At 47.8% G+C, this 20483-nt stretch overlaps 1 protein-coding gene across 1 annotated transcript in view; it reads right to left on the bottom strand.

Annotated features, from left to right (window-relative positions):
• Positions 1-12919, bottom strand: part of B3GALNT2 (beta-1,3-N-acetylgalactosaminyltransferase 2) — a 30145-nt gene extending 17226 nt beyond the window's left edge. Inside the window, exons 1-2 of the mRNA XM_075412358.1 lie at positions 12754-12919; positions 240-387 (exon numbers count right to left, since the gene is read on the bottom strand). Coding sequence (XP_075268473.1) covers positions 240-387; positions 12754-12847 — 242 coding nt within the window. The 5' untranslated portion in view covers positions 12848-12919. The remainder of the gene's footprint in view (positions 1-239; positions 388-12753) is intronic.
• Positions 12920-20483: the final 7564 nt, after the last annotated feature.

A 20483-nucleotide genomic window follows, 5' to 3' on the forward strand; every position in this document is an offset into this window, starting at 1 on the left:
AAATAGTTCCAGTCCAGAACAAGCAATATTCTTACATATTACTAATATGTAGATATAAAAAAATTAAGCAGATATAAAAAAATTATCAGAGTACAGGATGCTCACAAATAAAGCAAAAAAAGGAAAGCCTTTCAAAAAATAACCAAAAAAAACCCGGATTAAATCAAGATATTTAAGCATTATAGTCTTTCCCTGCCCCTCCCTCACAAAGCCCGAAATCACAAAACGCTAGGTATTACCGTTGGCTCAGTGCAGGGTGTTGTTTCAGGTGCTTGAACCAAGTGTTCCTTATAACACTGCGCAGTTCATGATTGTGTCGAGCTGACAAAACACCTACAACAACATCGTAGTGCTTCAGCTTCCACTGCGGAAAGAAGGCCAGTGGACCTAGAAATACAAAGTGACAAAGATTTGGTGGTCAGGCATTGGAACAGGCTGCCCAGGGAGGTGGTGGAGTCCCCATCCCTGGAGGGGTTTAAAAACGTGTAGATGTGGCACTTCGAGATATGGTTTAGTAGGAATGGTGCTGTTGGATGGTTGGACCTGATGATCTTAGAGGTCTTTTCCAACCTATGATTCTATGTATTACCACAAGCTGCACAGGACCTTGTCCAGGCGGGTCTTGAATATCTCTAGAGAAGGAGACTCCACAACCTCCCTGGGCAGCCTGGTCCAGGGCTCCGTCACCCTCAGAGGGAAGAAGTTCTTCCTCATGTTCAGACGGAACTTCCTGTGCCTCAGTTTGTGCCCATTGCCCCTTGTCCTGTCACTGGGCACCACTGAAAAGAGCTTGGCCCCATCCTCCTGACACCCACCCTTCAGATATTTGTAAGCATTTATAAGGTCCCCTCACAGCCTTCTCTTCTTCAGGCTGAACAAGCCCAGTTCCCTCAACCTCTCCTCGTAGGGGAGATGCTCCAGTCCCCTCACCATCCTCGTAGCCCTCCGCTGGACTCTCTCCAGTAGCTCTTCATCTTTCTTGAACTGGGGAGCCCAGAACTGGACACAGTACTCTAGGTGCAGCTTGCTGTAGGTGACCCTGCTTCGGCAGGAGGGTTGGACTAGATGACCCACAGAGGTCCCTTCCAACCCCTACTATTCTGTGATTCTGTAATGCACCTCAAAAGCAAGAGTACTGGGAACCTGAAACCCTAGGAACGAGAAGTAGAATTACTATCACATTCTCAGTTCAGAATCAGGGGAACATTTTCAACACATCAAAACCTTCACCAGCAATCGAGGAAAACTTCACTGTGATGAGCTAAGCAAGTCACTGCAAGTAACAAAACTAACAAACTGACTCACAGAGCAGACCAGAACACAAGCCGTGGTTTTGACTGAAAGCATCTTCCATTCTTTAAATATTTGCCTACTTGTCTTAAGAGCAAACTGCCCCCTGAGAACATGCTGTTGTTGGGCTTCTCTCTATCAGCCATCAGAAATCTCATGGGCAAGACACAAGGTCCCACTGTTCCCTCTGCAAAAGTCTCGAGGCAGTCTGAGCCTTCTGCTTGCTCACGGATACCTCCTCCAGCACGATTTATCCCAAAGCTGGGGGGCTTGTCATCCGGTACCAGGCCTTCATTATTAGAATTCACCATTATCCTACCTAGAAAAAAAAAATGATTTAAACAAGGCCTGTCAGATTCAGAAGTATGCCCATTTCCCCCCTTCTTTTTAAAACTGCTGGACCACTCTTCTGCCTCACCATTTCACAGAATCACTAAGGTTGGAAGAGACCTCTAAGATGATCAAGTCCAACTGTCAACCCATCACCACCGTGCCTACTAGCAGGTCCCGGCGTATCGCTTCCAACCCTCTGAACGGCACCCTGCCTTCACAGAGGGTGTCACAGCCCTGCGCGGGAGAGTGCTCCGGCTTTCTTCATACCTTGATGTCACCGCCAACACCTGTAACCCACGATTTAGCTCGTGCTGTTCTAATTTAGAGATAGTGAAAGTTGGACTCGATTTCAAGCAACATTATGGCCAGATAGAGACCTGAGCAGCTCTGACTGAGCCTCCAAACAGTCAGGCAAGTAGCTAAAATGAATGTGCATAGTTTGATTTATCAGACAATCTAGAGTTAGGAGATATTTATATTTAGCTTTAGCAAAGGATTGTTTTCCTCTCATCTCACTGTTTTGTTTTGGTTTTTTTCCATTAGGCTGCCGACAGAGAAAACAAATGTAAATGTGAGGGCCCTCTAAACTACTGCATACAGCATCAACAAGATTTTTTTAAACCTAACGTTAAAGAGACCAAAAATATCTCCAAGTGTGTATTGTGTACTCCCACTAGCAAGAGCTGACTTATAATCCAGATTCTACCCTCTGCACCAGCATCCCCTTTCTCCGCCCTGAGCAGATAGATGGGTCTTGTTGCAACTGCTCACTAACTGAGGACCTCACAGCACCCACCACGAGCACTGCCGTGCCAAATCACACCAGACATCCATCTAGCCTGGTATTCCATCTCCAGCGTGCGGGACACAGCGGAGAGGCCTTGGCCTCACTCTCTGCTGAATCAATGTCAAGAGATTTCAGAACATTTGGGTTTTTTTGCTTCAGGGGCTATTGATAATGGCTTGCACCTGACTCCCTAGTCCCAAAGCCAAACAGAACAGTGCTCTGCAATCGATTCTCACAACAGTACAAGAGCAGGGAAACCACAGAGTGATGCGTCCACAGACAAACCTTTCCCAGTCTATTTCCCGCTAAGTATTTTAGTTTAAGGCATGCAAACACTGGTTTTCAAAAAAAAAGTTAAGTTCCACAATTATTTAAATCACAGAATCACAGAATCACAGAATCACAGAATAGTAGGGGTTGGAAGGGACCTCTGTGGGTCATCTAGTCCAACCCCCCTGCCGAAGCAGGGTCACCTACAGCAGGCTGCACAGGACCTTGTCCAGGCGGGTCTTGAATATCTCCAGAGAAGGAGACTCCACAACCTCCCTGGGCAGCCTGGTCCAGGGCTCCATCACCCTCAGAGAGAAGAAGTTCCTCCTCATGTTCAGACGGAACTTCCTGTGCCTCAGTTTGTGCCCATTGCCCCTTGTCCTGTCACTGGGCACCACCGAAAAGAGCTTGGCCCCATCCTCCTGACACCCACCCTTCAGATATTTGTAGGCATTTCTAAGGTCCCCTCGCAGCCTTCTCTTCTTCAGGCTGAACAAGCCCAGCTCCCTCAACCTCTCCTCGTAGGGGAGATGCTCCAGTCCCCTCACCATCCTCGTAGCCCTCCGCTGGACTCCCTCCAGTAGCTCTTCATCTTTCTTGAACTGGGGAGCCCAGAACTGGACACAGTACTCCAGATGAGGCCTCACCAGGGCAGTGTAGAGGGGAAGGAGAACCTCCCTCGTCCTGCTGGCCACACTCTTCTTGATGCACCCCAGGATCCCATTGGCTTTCTTGGCAGCCAGGGCACACTGCTGGCTCATGGTTAACCTGTCGTCCACTAGGACACCCAGGTCCCTCTCCGCAGAGCTGCTCTCCAGCAGGTCCACCCCAAGCCTGTACTGGTGCATGAGGTTGTTCCTCCCCAGGTGCAGGACCCTGCACTTGCCCTTGTTGAACCTCATCAGGTTCCTCTCTGCCCAGCTTTCCAGCCTATCCAGGTCACGCTGAATGGCAGCACAGCCTTCTGGTGTATCTACCACACCTCCATAACTTAAGCCGAACATTAACCTATTAAGAAAGTTTACATCAACTTATGCTCAGAACAACATAAAAACCCAAGCTGCGAGCCGCTAGATCCATCCCTCAGCTTTCCACTGAAGTCAACTGTCACATCTCTAACAACCAGACACTGAATTGGTGGCAAAGTTCAGGAATATGATTTGTTTGCTGACAGAGCTAAATACAAACCTACTCCCCTATATAACATCTGAAGAAACTTGTAAATCAAGCACACTGCTCAATCCGAACACAATTTTAGTCTTCCTTTCTGCTGGTAAATACCAACTATCCAGAGGCTCTGTACGTCTTCAGAGGCCGTTACATACCCAAGGCCTGCCAGGTCTCCACAACAGCAGAGCAACACGAAACAGCCACGCGTTCGTAAGACTACAACATTACAGTAAATTCCTCCACAGCCTCATAATTCTCTCGCACACATCCCTTTTCTTTCCTGGCTCCTCTTCTTATTTAAACAGCCTCTGCAGCCTTAACCACAAGCCTTCCGATATAAACCTCACAGGAGGGCTCAGGTATTTGTAGGCTGAAAGTGAGGTATTGTTTACACAGATTTGGTTTTTAAGGTATCACTTTTACTAGAAGCAGAACCATTTCATTAAACCAAAATTACAGAAAAATAAAACTAAGTGCAGAAGTCTATGGGGTGACTTGACTCAGAATTGGATCAAAGCAATTAAAAAAAAAAACCCAACTAAAAATAAGCTACTCAAATCAAATACACATACTTTTAATTAGTTCATATTTTAAAATGAGTGAAGTTTTTCCTTATGAACCATTCATGTGGGAACAACGTTAATGTAACAGATGCTTCAGAATCATATCCTACTGCTTTTAGAACAGACAGCTCTTCCTTGTTTCAGGCATCTTCAGGCTTAGTAAGGTAGAATTACAGCAGTCTATCTTCAGAAGTTTGTCTTCTCTGTCCCAAGGGTTATGCCATTTTACTTTTAAAACCACTGCAAATGGAAAAAAAAGTTACTTTCAGAAAAACCTAATGAATAAGCTCTCTGCTTGTTAGCTAGGGTTTCTAATTGCGATGGAAAAAACATTTGCTAAACTTTCAGGAAAAGAGATTCATACACCTCTCTGAACTAGCACTGTTTAAAAAAGGGGAGATAATGTCAGAGGCACAAGGAAAAAAAAAAGACTAAGGCTATTATTCATTTACAACAATAATTCGGACACACGCATGTATATACTCTGATGGAGCAGAAGTTAAGAGAACACGTTGCTGACCTCCAAGTCAACAATAACACAGTATTTCTACAAGCAATCCATACTTGTCATTGGGGACCAAACTTATTTATCCTATGTTCTGTTTTTGTGCATTCTTAGGCTGAAATTTTAAGTCTTGGTAATAGGCTTAAAAATACATACTATATTGCTCTTACCTTGCGCTGGTTTTGCAAGATAATTAAGCCTTTAAATTTTTGAATTACAAAGACAAGGAAAACACTGTAAAGTTGGGGGGCGGGGAAGGCTGCACACCACACTCCACCATACACCCTCGAAGTGTTGCTAACTGAAGGGATGCAGGAGGAGAGGAAGCCTTTCCAATTCAAAGGCCACCCTACAACGAGTTGCACTGCTTTTGAATCCTTACTGTCTCAGAGCTGCGTCACAGTTACACCACGCAGCCCAAGAACTCTCGGTGGAACGTAAGAAGTAGCCAAACGTGCATGGCCCACCCAACGCTCCTCTAGCCCTAGGAACTAAATTGCTTTCGCTTTGCTCTTTTGCTTGAGACTGTTAACCCACAGCAAAAGCTATGAAAACATGAAAGGGAGCAGCCCTCTCTCAGCTGCTGAGATCCATTTAATTCTGTACAACTGTCAGGAGTACTTCTGTCAGCTCCAAGACGAAGGAAGTCCAGCCTGCCACCGCCCTGTGTCACGGTTAATAACAAGCTCTCACTGAAGCTTTCCCGGACTGGGGTATTTGTAAGGACAGGCGCCCACATAATTCTTCCCCATGAGGGTGGTCAAACACTGGCACAGGTTGTCCAGAGAAGTTGTGGCTGCCCCCTCCCTGGCAGTGTTCAAAGGCAGGCTGGATGGAGCTCTGAGCAGCCTGGTCTAGTGGGAGATGTCCCTGCTCATGGCAGGGGGGTTGGAACCAGATGATCTCTAAGGTCCCTACCAACCCAAACCATTTTATGATTCCATGATTCTCTGATGTCTGACCATACATGTATTTCTGTTAGGACAGTTTTTCACCTCAATATGAGCTGCAGTAAGGTTTCGCAGGATTCTTAGTCACCAATTTTCACGAAGCTTGGTGAAAATGCTGGTGTTCGGGACCTCCACCAGTCTGTGAAGCTCGGCTGAGAATTACCAACCAGTGAAAGTCAGGGAGAGACGCAGGGAGAGGCAACCGAGGGCATACAGAGAGCACAGGGCTGTGCCCCCAGAAGACAAGGCTAAAGATACCGAGGTGAGCAGCTCTGCTGAACTGGTCACGGACAGAGGTCGCTGCTGACAGGCAGCCTGCCGGCCCCGCTCAGATTTTAACATTTTAACCACCTCAGCAGCTGTCAGTAGCTCTTGAAGTTTTTCAGAATCCCAGACTACAAAGATTAACATGCATCTCTCCTTCCTGTGAGACTGATTCTCCAGGAAAATGTCAAGTTCAGCTGTTAATTATATTTACTGTCATTATAAGGAGATGAAAAGATTGAGAGATCATTTACCTTGATTTTTGTCAATAAACAAGGTAAATATGATCGCGCTGCACACATCTCTATTGATGAGTCCCCTACCAACTACTAAATTTGCCAGGCATTTTAGGTCAAGTTTGACATGGTGTGCAGTCCCCAAAGTGCTGGGGGGACTGAAGTTTCCATATTTCACGGAACCGGACAGAGAAAAGGCTCCTTGCTAATGCCCACACTGCGAAACACAGCGGGGTCGGCTTATCTGTGCTACCCGGCACCAGAGAACCTCCACCGGCCACCGCCAGGGTGAGTGAGTTCCACTGAAGGGTGGGCTTTGCAGCTTCTGCTATCCATGCAGCTACTTTTGTTTTTTTTTGTTTTTAAACATCAGTGGATGGAACTAAGTAGCCCAGGCAGACGTTAGTAAGGATATTCACAATTAACTCACTTCATAAGATAAAACTAAAAAGGAACATCATCTCCCCCCCCCCCCTTAAAATACCCCACACATTCCAGGTTGTTATCTCTGCCTGTTCTTGTGACTTTGCAACCATATTCCTGCTTTTAAATGCCTTTCTCTTTCTTCTGTGCTGCTTTGTGAAAGATCCAAACAAACACGGAGGAAGGAATTAACTGAATATAAAGAAGGTTTGTATCCACAGAATGCTGACACAAGCAGGAAAAGAACAAACCAAAGAGCAAAAGCAGCTCTTTCCCCCTCTCTAATCTTCCCCACTTCAAGTAATCTCCTATAGCTCATCTGCATGAGAGGTTTCTCTGCAAGCAGAGCTACATGACCCCACTGCATTACCTACTTTAAACCAGAGCTAAAAATCACCAAGACGTATACCCCTGGTTTCTACAGGAGCACAGTACTCCTTGAGACAGACAAGCCTTTACACAAGCTTTTAAACATGCTTTACAGATTCAAAGAGGAAAATCTCTGTAGGCAGATTTATCTTTCCCCCCCCCCCCCCCCCCAGCAGCTTTCCCTTCAAGAAACAGGGCAGCAGGGTCCTTCTGAGCTGCAAAGCGACAGGAGTAATACTGGTGGGATGATGGTGCTCTAAGCATCATTAGTGATACAGCACTTGCACGCTTCCAGACAAATCTGGGAACAACGGCCGAAGCCTCAGAAGCACAGACACGAAAGGAATAAAGCAAATCCTTTTTGCAACACTGAAGCTGATGCCTTTTTTGGGGGGCAGAAGGGGAAGCACAGGGGAAGCACAGCACCTTTACCCTTTGAAAAGTGGCTACCAGTCCCTGACGCCGCGGAGCAAAAGCCTGCTGCCTGTTCTACTCAGCAGGCAATGGAGAAGAGAACTGGTGAAGAGCTCCCTCCAGCCACAGGTCTTGCTCTCTGGCTCTGGCAGAACTGGTACCCTCCGCCCCTGCTCCGAAGACAAACAACAAAACCACAACTCCAATGCTGCTCGTTAGTCGTTTGCCACACCTCAGGCATCAGACCACAGAAAAACTGCAAACTCTAAAAAAAGAGAAACAATTCAGTTGGAAAACACTGTCAGCTTCATTGTGGATTCTATGTCAATTATTTCACGCCCACCAAAGGTGAGGGGTTTGGTTTTGTTGGGGATGGCCCATCCCCAGCAAACAACTTTACAGTAAGATCTCACAGACCAAGGCTGGGGAACAGCCGGCATTTCAGGCAGAACTGCAGAGCTACCGCCAGTGCCAAACCTGACCTGTTGATGGAAGGTTTCCATTTCCAAGGCCATCAACCTATCACTCCTCACACGCCTACAGAAGATGAAATAACTTTATGACCAAGCATACTACTCCCTGACAGACAGGCTTAACAGATCTCAGACAACATCTTTTCTTAAGAAAGCACCATACTTTGGCAGAAGTTCTCCTTACAGAGTATGGCATCACTCCAACCTCAGTTTGTTTCTACATTTTGTTATTTCAGTACTGAGCAGCCAAAAGAGGGTTAAGCTCTCCCTCCTTTTCCCTCTTTTGCCCAGTACACAGGCTAGTCCGTGAAGGGGGGCAAAGCGGATCACCAAGCGCCAGCCCAAACAACCTGCGCACGGCTCTGCCAGGCCAGTGCCCGAGGAAGTACGTGCTGATCCACGGGACAACAGACGGCATTCGAGCAGTTGCTAGTGTATGGTGGGTTTTAAATCGTCGCATAATTATTCACTAGTAAAAGATTGACTGACAAAACTAAAAGGGCCAGTTCTTAGCTGCCACACTCCCCCAGAAATGTAACAGGAATAACATCTTAAAGGGCATTAGCATCAGCAGAGAAGTAGCATATTACATTGAATGTGCGGGGCTTTCTGATTAGGCACTGTAACTGAAGCCCTGCAATGAGTAATTTCCTACTCAGTAAGACTTGTGCCATCAGTTAAAACACACAGTTAGCAATGAATCCACCTGGAGTGCTAAAAGCAGGTCTGTCTGTTCTTTCTCAAGTTTCTGAGGTCATTTTATAATTAGCTTTTATCTAAGATTTTTACAAAAAATAACCAAAACTTCCTACCCACAAACTTCCTTTGGGTAGCACTTGTTTGTAACCAGTTAGATAAGGACTTTAATTAAACCTAAAAGCAAGTTCTTGCACAAGTCTTGCTCAGAAATGTGAATTAAAGCCCCCTTAACCGACAAACAGCAAGAAAGCAGGGAGCCAACAAAGTCAGGAGACCGAAGCACAGGCCAGCACCTTTGGTCTCGGAACCAACCCTATTTCTTTTTTTCCAGCTAATGAGTACTGCTTACAAGAAGTGTGCTCTACCTTCTGTGACACCAAGGTGAAAGTGATGATGAACACAGAGAAAGCCAGAATACTGCGCAGGGAGAGACACAGTGGAGGGCCAAAGCAGGCAGGCAGGCTGCAGGTCTTTCACACGGGCGAGTTAAGAAGAAGGTTCCATTAAAGGAGGTACTTCCCATAGAGGAACAGAAGGAGATGGAATCAGTGAAGACTGGAACACCGTTTACATTTAAAACCATCTGACCTACAGGCAACAACAATACACTGCTTTCCAGAAAGGGGAAGCCTGTTTTTCCAGTAGCAATTAGAAGTACCTGAATTACTCAGCTTAAGAAAAAAGTCTAAACCAGATACCTTTGATCTCTATGGTTACACGATGGAGGTTTACTTGAAGGAGGGAAAGACCCTTTCAACTGAAAGGCTTAAGAACAGAAGGGCATAAACCAGTTGCAAGTAAGCTTAGGCCAGAAATGAGGAAAAGTTTCTACACAGGACAACCAGCTTCTGGAACAGCCTCTTCCCAAGACTGCCAGGAACCCAAGCGAACAAACGAAAGCCCATCCCAGCCCTTCCCCAGATAGAAGTAGGCTGCCCAGCTGTCATTTTAATACAGAGATCAAGAGCTGCTTATTAGAATAAGTAAGCAGAACTGATGGCCAGAGATGTCTGTTCCAGTCTCATGTTAGCAAATCAGTGCTGTCAAGGTAAATAATCTCTAATACAGGTTATCAACTTTTTTAAACAAATTTCCATTTGTGTGCGTGTGCGATGAGTATTGAGAGGGGAATTAAAGTTCTCAAAAAACAGAACTGCTGTTCACCCTGCCTTTGACCTCCACCAGTAGCTAATTTTGCAACTGTTGAGACACTACACAACTGTTGAGACACATAGATGCTACACAGAAACACCAGAGAACAGCAAATAATGCCTTCTTATGTCACAGCTATTGTAAAACACTGTCCCATGATCAGATTTAATTTTGATTCATATCAGTGGTTCCAGGTAGTAGGCAATAAAGAGCAGCTGGAGCAGTAAGCAAGTAAGCAGTAAGCAAGAACCGAAAAAACAAAAGGATTACTCTGTATCAAATGAAAAAAGACTGGCTTTATCAGGCAGTACCAGATCCTCTTAAATAGTTTCAGATTCAAGAAGCATTTTAAGAAACAGAGACATTTGTTATCCTTGTATATGAACTCATTAATGTTCATAAAACACTCTTGAATAATAAAAAAAAGTAACACAGAAGACATCAGAGATAGAAGTGGTCCCTTAGCTCATCCTTCTTTCCTCTGCCAAGGCAGCCATATCTACAGCTTGTGCATTTTGTGGTACTTTGAAGGCTAAGAGGCAGCCTTTTCCTTAAATTATCATGCAAGGATCACGAGTCCTGCGTCCAGCTCTGGAGCCCTCAGCACAGGACAGAGCTGGAGCTGTTGGAGAAGGGCTGGAGGAGGCCCCAGCAATGACCCGAGGGCTGGAACCCCTCTGCTGGGAGGAAAGGCTGGGAGAGCTGGGGCTGTTCAGCCTGGGGAAGAGAAGGCTGCGGGGAGACCTTATTGCGGCCTTTCAGTTATGAAAGGGGGCCTGTAGACAAGATGGGGACAATCTTGTTGTGACAGGTCAAGGAGTAAACTAAGGGAGGGTAGAGTTAGACTGGATATAAGGAAGAAATTTTTTACAGTGAGGGTGGTGAAACCCTGGAACAGATTGCCCAGAGTGCTGGTGGATGCCCCATCCTTGGAAACATTCCAGGCCCGGTTGGACGGGGCTCTGAGCAACCTGACCCAGGTGAAGATGTCCCTGCTCACTGCAGGGGGGTTGGGCTGGATGGCCTCTGAAGGACCCTTCCAACCCAAACCATTCTATGGTTCTGTGATTCTATGAGAGACAGCACATGCACCGTATTAAGCACTCTCCTACCGATGATGGAACTTCGCTTTTTGCAACAGGCATCTGTTTTTCTCTCCTCAGTGTGAATACATTACTTAATAGTTACAACTAAATAACCCTTGCACAAACAAAACTTACTCTTTCAGCATGAAAAAAGCAGCTTTTTAAAAAACTAGCTATCCTAACATTATCCAACGCAACACAGTTTCACAGTAACAAATGCAAACTCAGTAATAACTGCTTGTAACAGTCATTTGACAAAGAGCAAAGCTGCTTCCCTCCCTCCCTGACTGAGAAACTTCTGGATTTTCTTTAGGAGTGTTCGTTAGAGGAAACACGTTACTGCAGGCAAGGCCACCGTGAGATTCCACACCGCCACTTCCAAGCCCAGCTCCGCGCGCCGAAGCCACGAAAGCGGGGCCGCGAGCGAGGAGGAACAACACCCGCCAGACAGATTCGAAGGCGCGTCAGGCGAACAGCGCGAGCTCCCGCTCCTTCCCAGCGCCAGCGGGACCACGGCCGACACAGCGGCACCGCCATGGCCCTCGCACCGCCCTGCGCGCCCGCATCGCCCCCTTCACACCTCCACCATTCCTCACCGCCGGAGAACGGCAGGCTGCCATTCCCTCGCACGGGGAACCCGTGCCGGTCATGATGCGCGGCTCCGTTAGCGAACAGGCGAGCTGGTCGCTAAGCGGATCTCAAGATGAAAAAACACATTTTTTTCCCTATATTTTTTTTCAGATGTTCTGTAGAGTATTTTGGGCTACGAGGATGATGAGGGGACCTGGAGTGTCTCTCCTACGAGGAAAGGCTGAGGGAACTGGGCTTGTGGAAAGGAGAAGGCTGCGAGGGGACCTTATAAATGCCTATAAATATCTCAAGGGTTGGTGTCAGGAGGACGGGGCCAGACTCTTTCCAGTGGTGCCCAGCGACAGGACAAGGGGCAACGGGCACACACTGAAGCAGAGGAAGTTCCAACTGAACATGAGGAAGAACTTCTTCACTCTGAGGGTGATGGAGCCCTGGAACAGGCTGCCCAGGGAGGTTGTGGATTCTCCTTCTCTGGAGATATTCAAGACCTGGCTGGACAAGGTCCTGTGCAGCCTGCTGTAGGTGACCCTGCTTCGGCAGGGGGGTTGGACTAGATGACCCATGGAGGTCCCTTCCAACCCCGACCAGTCTGTGATTCTGTGATTTTTTAATGCAGCTACGGGCAGCTGACAAAAGTTTCTGTTCGGAGGGACGCTTGTTTACACCTGGCCTAAAACCCCACAGCTCCTCTCCCCGAGGAGCGCGGAGCCCTCGGGAGTCCGGCTCCACTCGTGCCGGCTCAGACCCGGCCCCACGAGCAGCTCCGAGCGCCGCGGCGGTTTCACGGACCCGGCGCGGTGCCCAGCGCTGATCCCGGGACCGGCGCGACGCAAGCGAAACGGGTGGGAGCTCCCTCCCCGGGGGCACCCGCGGCTGCGCCCCTCGGGGACCCTCGGCGGGCCCCGTCAGGCGACGGCGGGCGGTAACGGCCGTCTAAACCGCAGCATCGGCGCCGCTCCCGGACCCCCCCCGGGCCCGGCAGCCGCGCTGCCCACCGCCACAGAGACGCCGGAGCCGCCGCGGAAAGGCCACAGCCCTCCCTCCCTTCCCCGGGCTCCCCGGCACCCTCCTTCCCTCAGCCCCGCGGCCCTCGGCCTCTCCTCAGCAGGGCTGCTGCGGGGGGGGGGGGGGGGGGGGCCGTGCCCGCCGGGGTGCCCGCGCCGCCCGCCCGCTCCCTACCTGCCGGGTGCCTCCCGGGGCCGCCGAGCAGCAGCCAGAGGTGCAGCGCGACCCCGACCGCACACGGGCACAGCAGCACCAGCCAGTTTCGCATTGGCCGCCGCCGCAGCCAGACCCTTCCCCGCCGGGCCGACGGCCCGACTCGGCCTCCCGCGGCTCCTCCCCGCCCCGCAGGGCCGGGCTGGGCCGGGGCTCCGCCGCCCCGCGGCCGCCGGGAGCTGCAGTCCCGCCCCGGCCCCGGCGGGCAGCGGCGGCGCGGGCGGCAGCGGCGGCCGCCTACAGCCCCCACAATGCCGCGGGAGGCTGAGGGGAGCGGGGCCGGCTCTGCCGCGCACGGCGGAGCGGGGCGGGGGTCGGCCACGGCGGGGGAGCGCCGAGGGAGCGGGGCTTTACCTCACGTTTTACACGGCCCGGGGCGGGAGCGCCGAGGGAGAAGGGCTTTACCTCATGTTTTACAAGGGCGGGAGCGCCGAGGGAGCGGGGCTTTACCTCACGTTTTACACGGGCGGGGACGCCGAGGGAGCGGGGCTTTACCTCACGTTTTACACGGGCGGGAGCGCCGAGGGAGAAGGGCTTTATCTCACGTTTTACATGGCCCGGGGCGGCAGCGCCTTCTCCTCACGGATCGCTCCCCTCCGCGGGGCCTCACCGGTGCCCTTCCCCTGTTAGCCCCTGGTCTGTGCCGCGCTGCCGTTACCGGCGAGATGCCCCTTCGAAAAACGCCATGGTGTGGTAACAACGCAGCGTTCCAGAACAATCCTTTGCTCGGCGTGGTGGTGTTGGCTCAACGGTTGGACTTGGCGATCTCAGAGGTCTTTTCCAGCCTTCACGGTTCTGTGATTCGCACCCTCCCTCCGGCCACCGTGCTGAGGAGGTGGGAGGCCCCGGCCTGGCAAGAGGGCAGCCGTCGGCCGACTGCCGCGCTGGGCCGGGAGGTTTGCGCAGGGCTGGGCGGAGGGAAGCGCGAGACTGTCAGCATCTCCGCAAGTCGCTTGTCTCTGGTCCCTCCAAACGCGGGTAACGAAGAGAAGTGTTTCCTCGGGCTCCTGTGAATCTGCCTGAATAAGCGATGCGGATAAGTAAGCAGAGGCTTCTCAGGAGCTAATGTACAAACTAGAAGTTCATGGGTAGTAGCCATAAGGCTTACATGAACGCTGGCTGATGCCGTGCTGTCAGAAACACTGAATTCAGCAATAGAACCTATTAGATACGTGTGCAGAATAATTGAAAGAAGGGACTGAGTTTTTACGAAAACAAGACTAAAATCTGTTTTTTAAAATCCCCAAGCTGTGAAAAGTGATTGGAAAAATGCTGAAAGTCCTTTCAAACAGCTTAATCAAGATTCATCTTTCATCAGCTGGGTTGAGATATTAGAAGGAGAACCGATGGCTTTAACCTTTATATACTGGGCTTAAACAGCAAAAGGAAAAGGTGTTGGAAATATATCAGCTTCAGTTTGTCTGCATGCTTACATGTATTTAATATGCAATTGAGTGTGTACTTGTCAGCAAATAATAGTACTGGGGAAAGCATGCAAAAAATGGTATTGTTATTAAGCACTAATTTACATTTGACTTGCCTTCCGACAGGTTCAGCTGCAGAAATACTGCCATATAGTAATGCAAGGACATACTCGCTCCCAGACATGTTTATATGAGATCGATCCCCATCAGTTCACCTGGCCTGGGGTAAGGCTTGGGGAGAGAACTTAACATACTGACTATAAGGAAGATAGGCAAATACAGAGTAATATTGGCAGAGTACATCCTTGCAGGCAAAACAGAGGAGCCAATTCTGTAATATCTTGCTTTCGGTATGGTATTACCTGCCGTGCTCAAGGGTAGAGGCCTGTATAATGTACAAAACAGGAGAAATCTGCTTCCCCACGTTACAGGAACAGGGTATCCTAGTCAAAAGGATGAAAGATATGCATTTTGGTTAGTCGTGTAGGAAATGGTTAAAAAAACAGTTTAGTTGTAGAGGCCTGGCCTTTCCCACTCCATTTTCTGTTGCATTCTCTGCAAGACTTTTGTCGCCAAAGATTTAACCTAAGCCTCCTAACTTCATTGTCAGTAGAAGATGCATGCAGCAGTCCTTCTCATGGTGTGCGTAACACTGAAAATGTGCACCTGTGTATAAATCGTGAGGTGAGCAGGCCCAACCATTAACCCAGTTTTCAGAAGTTCTCGTTACAAAGCAGTTTCGGTTTGCATTCCTGAGGGCTTTTATCAGGATTAATATTTTGGGGAAGCAAGATGATAGCAGAGTGTCTAAACATGGGTTTGAGGCACTGAGTTTTAGGCACACTGTTTGAAAAGTCTTGGCCCGTACAAAAATGAGATTTTTTTCCCAGAGATTTAAGAATCCTGAATACATACACTATGAAAAGACAAATGGATCTGGAATATAACTTCTACATAATGCCAAATTATTTTCCGGGGAGACAGCAAATTTTGGTTTGGGTTATCCCAGTTCTAGGTACCATTTACCAAAAATACACCATTTTCATTCTGCACTTTCTGGGCAGCTTTCTGACAATACAGACTGTGGTGGTGCCTCTGCCACGCAGAGCACAGTACAGGCACAGCACGTTGGGAACAAGAGCTGGAGGCAGAAGAGACAGAGATTTGAGTCCCCAGGCTGCTTGCAAACCTAAGGTGCTTCTGTGAAAATCACATGATGTCTGTGGATAAGCATCTCCTGCCCGACACAGAGGAGACAAACACGCCTCAGTGGACACTGGAGCCGTCGGTAGCATTCAGTTTTTTAATGTTTATTTGCCTAATTATTGCCCTGGGTGGGTGACTGGGATTTTTTTAGGGCACCAGCAGCAGATGAGAGGAGCAAGAAGCAGGGCAGAGCTGCGTGTGTTTCAGCAGAGTTCGTCCCCAGGGAGTCGGGTGTTTTATTGAGCTGTGAGAGCTCCATCTGAAAGCACAGGAAGGACTGGTGAGAGATTCTGTTTTGGGGATTTGGGGCTTAACTTTCTACACACCGTGCAGTAACAGTGATACATTACATTTCACAAAACCATTGTGCCTTCAGTTATTTAAAGAAAAAACAGATTACAGATCAGAACACGAAGGATTTTATTGGAGTTTAAAGGGTTGTAAATTTGCATCCTGGGAGCGTGTCTTATTTTTTTTCCAATGTTCATAACCTAAACTTCACTGCCTGTACTGAGGAATTATGAATCTTTTTCTTACCTTCCTTAGGATCTTTCTTTAGATGAAATAGATTTTGTTTATTTACCTGAAGAGGCATCCCCCTGCCTCTGCTTTCGGCTTTCAGATTTGATGAAGTGCAGATGCAGAGGAGTTGCTGTTACTGCCGTCAGTGTCGCTGGGGTCTCCTGAGGACAGGCATAGGAATCCTGTGAAAACTGATCTCTGGAAAACAGGCTGCTTCGCTGACAGGCCTGCCAGCTTGTGTCATTAGCAGCAGCAAGGAAGAGTCTACGGCATGTGACAAGCCAGCTCTAAGGACCGTGATGGACAGGCATGAAGAGGGACGCTATTAGAAAGCTTTGGGCAGCACGCAGCGTGCAGCCGGTGCAGCATGAGGCCTGTGCTCATTTGTACACTGAATGCAGGCAAGAATCCAACAAGATTTTGCCCATGGCTGTCTTCCTTAATGGTCTCTTAAGGGACACTTACTAGTCTCCCGTAAAAAAAATCCAGGTGTGGCATGACTACCAATTCTACTCCATGTTCTCCTTTACTAAGAGATTCAAAGGACTGAAAAGGTCAAAGAGGCAGCATTTCCTTTAGAGAAACCACACTGATTTGACTCTTTCCATCACAGTGGTTAAATGCTTCAGGGCATGACTGCAGTGGAACTTAATCTTGCAATCCCTTCATACCAGCTGATCATAAAATAGCTTGTAGCTGGGATCTGTAAGAAGCTCTGAATCTAGAGCACCATGGGGTGTCATAAGTAGCACTGATTGTTTTGTTTTGTTTTGTGCAGTGCTTCCCAGTTGAAGAACGGACTCCCTTGAAGCTACTCCACACCTCAGCTCTTTGGGCTGAAGGCTGCAGTGACAACGTCCTGTTTCACATAGCAAAGTTTGGTAAGTTTCAGCTAAAATAATTCAGTAATTTCTGAAAAGTTAGGGAAGTTAACTAAGAACATTAAGGAAAAAAATGTACTTGTCTAAAATTATTTGTCTATTATTTTGCTGACCCTTCTTTTTAAAATGAAGGGTTTGCATCCTTATGTCTGTTTGGAGCGGTGGCTTTAAATTTTGCTGAATTAGGTCAGCAAAAGAGTGTTGTAACTTGCTCTTCTTCCCTCCTGTTTTCCATGCAGAAGTTTTAACACTTTTGGCACATGGCTCTGATTTGTGGCAGAAGCCACGGTTTAGACTGACTGCTCTGAGGTCCAAGAACTTTATGTAGGGGCTTCCTTTCACTGAGATTGCAAGAACCTTGCAACCAAACCAGCTCTGATGCTGTGTTCAGACAAAGACAACCCAACTTTCCTCAAACTCACTTTCCTTTACAGAGAGGTGGAGCTTCACGTTGTCTCTCAAGGTCACACAAGCATCCTGGTGGATGAGCAAGTCACCATCTCTTATTCTGGAGAGGGGTAAATTAGACTATCCTTGTCATCCTCTGCAAAGAAGGTGGTGTTCAGTTGGATTTTTTATTCTTAATCAGACCCAGTCTAGTTGATAACTCCCATACAAAATTGGCTTGCAGGACATCACAGTTATCCAAACATACCAACAGAGCAATAATAAATTTCACAGTCTTAGCTGACTCCTGGTCACATTCATGGCAATCAAAACCAGAAATGGACTTGAAACAGCCCACGTGGTGGCAGCTACGTCTTGACATCTCAGAGAGCAAACAGGGGAATGTCTTGCAGAGCTGTGGAACACCACCAAATAGCTGATCATCAAGCAACAGCCAGCTGCCTGGGTTAGCTACTTCATGTGCAGCTAATACACAGCTATTTTTAACAAGCAGCACAAAGACTTCAGGATGTGGGTACAGAAGAGAATATGGTCTATAGAAGTCCTGATAAGACCTGCGACAGCAAATACGCTTTTTAATCACATGCCTGGTAGAGAGTTAAGCTGTTAGGAGCATTATAAAGCAGATTGGCCACATATTATTTATTGTTATAATCTATCATTGGCTAGGTAATATTCAGGCTCTGTTTCATTAAAAAAAATGTACACGACGATATTTTCTCCTCATGGTGCTTACCCTGCTTTAGGATGGACGTGCTCTGCTGGAGAATGCACCAGATGGCTGCTTCACCTGTTGCAGAAGACGCAAAGTGAATGAGGTGGGAACGTGAAATGGTGTTATGAGGCTAATGGTCATTGCTGCGCAGGAGAACCGGGTTCTCTCATTGCCTCTGTGTGATACCAGGAAAATCATGAAACTAAACACTTGACGTTGCTTTTTTTCCTGTAGTTTCTGGGTGTTTGACTTGCAAAAGTCATAGAAACATAGAATCATAGGTTGGAAAGGACCTCTAAGATCATCAGTCCAACCATCCATCCAACACCACCATGCCTACTAAACCATATCCTGAAGTGCCATATCAACATGTTTTTCAAGCACCTCCAGGGATGGTGACTCCATCACCTCCTTGCGCAGCCTGTTCCACTCCAGTTGGTAGAGTTGAGGATTCATAGCTGAAGCTTGAGCAAATAGGAACGTTGCTGGAGATGCTGAAAGCGCCAAGTACTCTGAAGAGGCAGGTACCGACAATCTCACCCGTTTGCTCAGGCTCTGCCTTAGCTTCCCACTGTAAGCCAGGAATAGTTCCACCCTCGCGTTCCTCCAGGATACTGTGGAGATACTTTGTGAAGCAAGCGGTGATGAGCACCACAGAGAAGCTCATCAGGGAGTAGTTCTACACTGAAAGCAGGAATTTGTGAGTAAATCAGGCCCCGGGCTACAAAATGAATAAAGACACCAAAATAGTATTGAGTAACTGCTCATTAACTGAGCATTGCCTGTACTGTGCCTTGTGGGAATCCCTGCAATGGCAAGCTGGAATAGTGGTGCATACAAATGAGAGAGGCAAATGGAAGATGCATACGCAAATTTAACTCTGCCATTTCTTAAACGAGTGCTTCACTTGGCTTCTTTAATGATCTTTTAATGTATTTTTTGCATTTATTCAGATTCTGTTTAAGTATCCTCAAATGTGTTCACATCCTTCTTGCAAGTTTTTGTTTAGCTGGTATGGGCAGAACTGTAAAGAAATATAATCACTTTTACGGCTAATTTCTCATGAGTAGATATTTCACAGTTGCTTTCTATAGTTATTTTCCAGAGTCCAAAGCGAACTCGCAGAACAAAACATGCATGTGCTGTCTGAGAAAGAAGAAAAGACCTCAGAGAGGCTATTATCTGTAACATTCTTTATATTCTCAAAGTTTCTGTTGAGGTATTTTTTCATGAGAATCTTAGCATCTGAAGTTTTTTCACTTGATCTTTTAGGGACATGACTAATATATGGATATATATAGATATTGGAAATCTGCGTGTTGTGTTCCGATGAGCGTGATAAAAGCTGGTGTGCTCCCCGGGGGGAAACCTCTCAGAGAAGAAGCAGCACGAGAACCACAGTAGCGAACAGTCTTTGCAACGAGAAAGTTAAGGATAATTTTACAGCTGAAAGTCACGTGAGCCACACTTGCCAGAGGGAAATCTTTAAAGTCACTGCTACTTGAAAGGTTTTGAAAAAGCCACAATGATTCTCTTCTATGAAGTTTGGCTCGTTCCTTCCTTTCACTGAAAAAAATTGCACAACTCTTTAGAGCATGCTGTAGAAAGAACACAGGGCTCAAGTATGCGGCCTAAAGTTCAAAGGCACAACAGGATATGGCACAGTGAGAGGCTGGAATGCGTGGCGTTCGAAACACGTCCTCACACCGTGCCAAGTGCATTTTCCATCAAATGCTCTCCTAAGCGTAGGCAGTACGCTCTGTTCTGGCTGTACGCTTAGGCTGTGGCATACAAGGGAGTATTTTGCCTGGACTTCAGTGATTGGAAAAAAACCCCACCCTTAAATAAAAACCCCAGCAGCCAGGAGCACAGTTTGAACGTTTCACACAGTTCTGCAAGAAGAAGGCGGCCGGGGCAGATGGCCCTAGAGCCAGGCCTGCCCGCCGGCTGCGGTCCCACCACCGGCCATCCATCGGGAGCACGGGCAGAGGCGTGAGCGGAGGCTCAGCTGCCGGCACAGCAGCAATGAGGGACAGGCACCTGAGCTGCGCGTGAAACGGGAAAACGAAATTCAGATGGGACCACACAGCAACTCCGGCTGATACACCTAAAGATTTTTAGCTAGACACCTGACCTATTGAACTAAACCATGTATTTGACTTTTGTCTTTTTCCTAAACTGGGAAGTCTGGAACTGAAGCTTGAGGCTGGACAGCACCCGCAGTGACAGGCAATGCCTTACACCACGCAGAGCACGAAAACACAAGTGCTGGCGCTGTATTCCTGACAGCACGTGTATTGGAGATCCCCCTTTGAGGTCATTCCTAGTTGACGATGGCGTTTCTGTTTCGGCTGTTTATCACTTTATCAGTAGGTGGCAGTAATAGATGATCCTGTGCAATTTCTACTTGTAATAGGAATCTGGGAAAGAAAAGACCCTATTTTAGGGTAAAGCTGCTCATTTGGTTCGTTCAAAAGTGTGAGTGGTGTAAATGTACTTGGCAAACTCAGATATAAATCTTCCTCTAACAGACAG

The sequence above is a fragment of the Opisthocomus hoazin genome, chromosome 2, assembly GCF_030867145.1.
Source record: "Opisthocomus hoazin isolate bOpiHoa1 chromosome 2, bOpiHoa1.hap1, whole genome shotgun sequence".
Lineage (NCBI taxonomy): Eukaryota > Metazoa > Chordata > Aves > Opisthocomiformes > Opisthocomidae > Opisthocomus > Opisthocomus hoazin.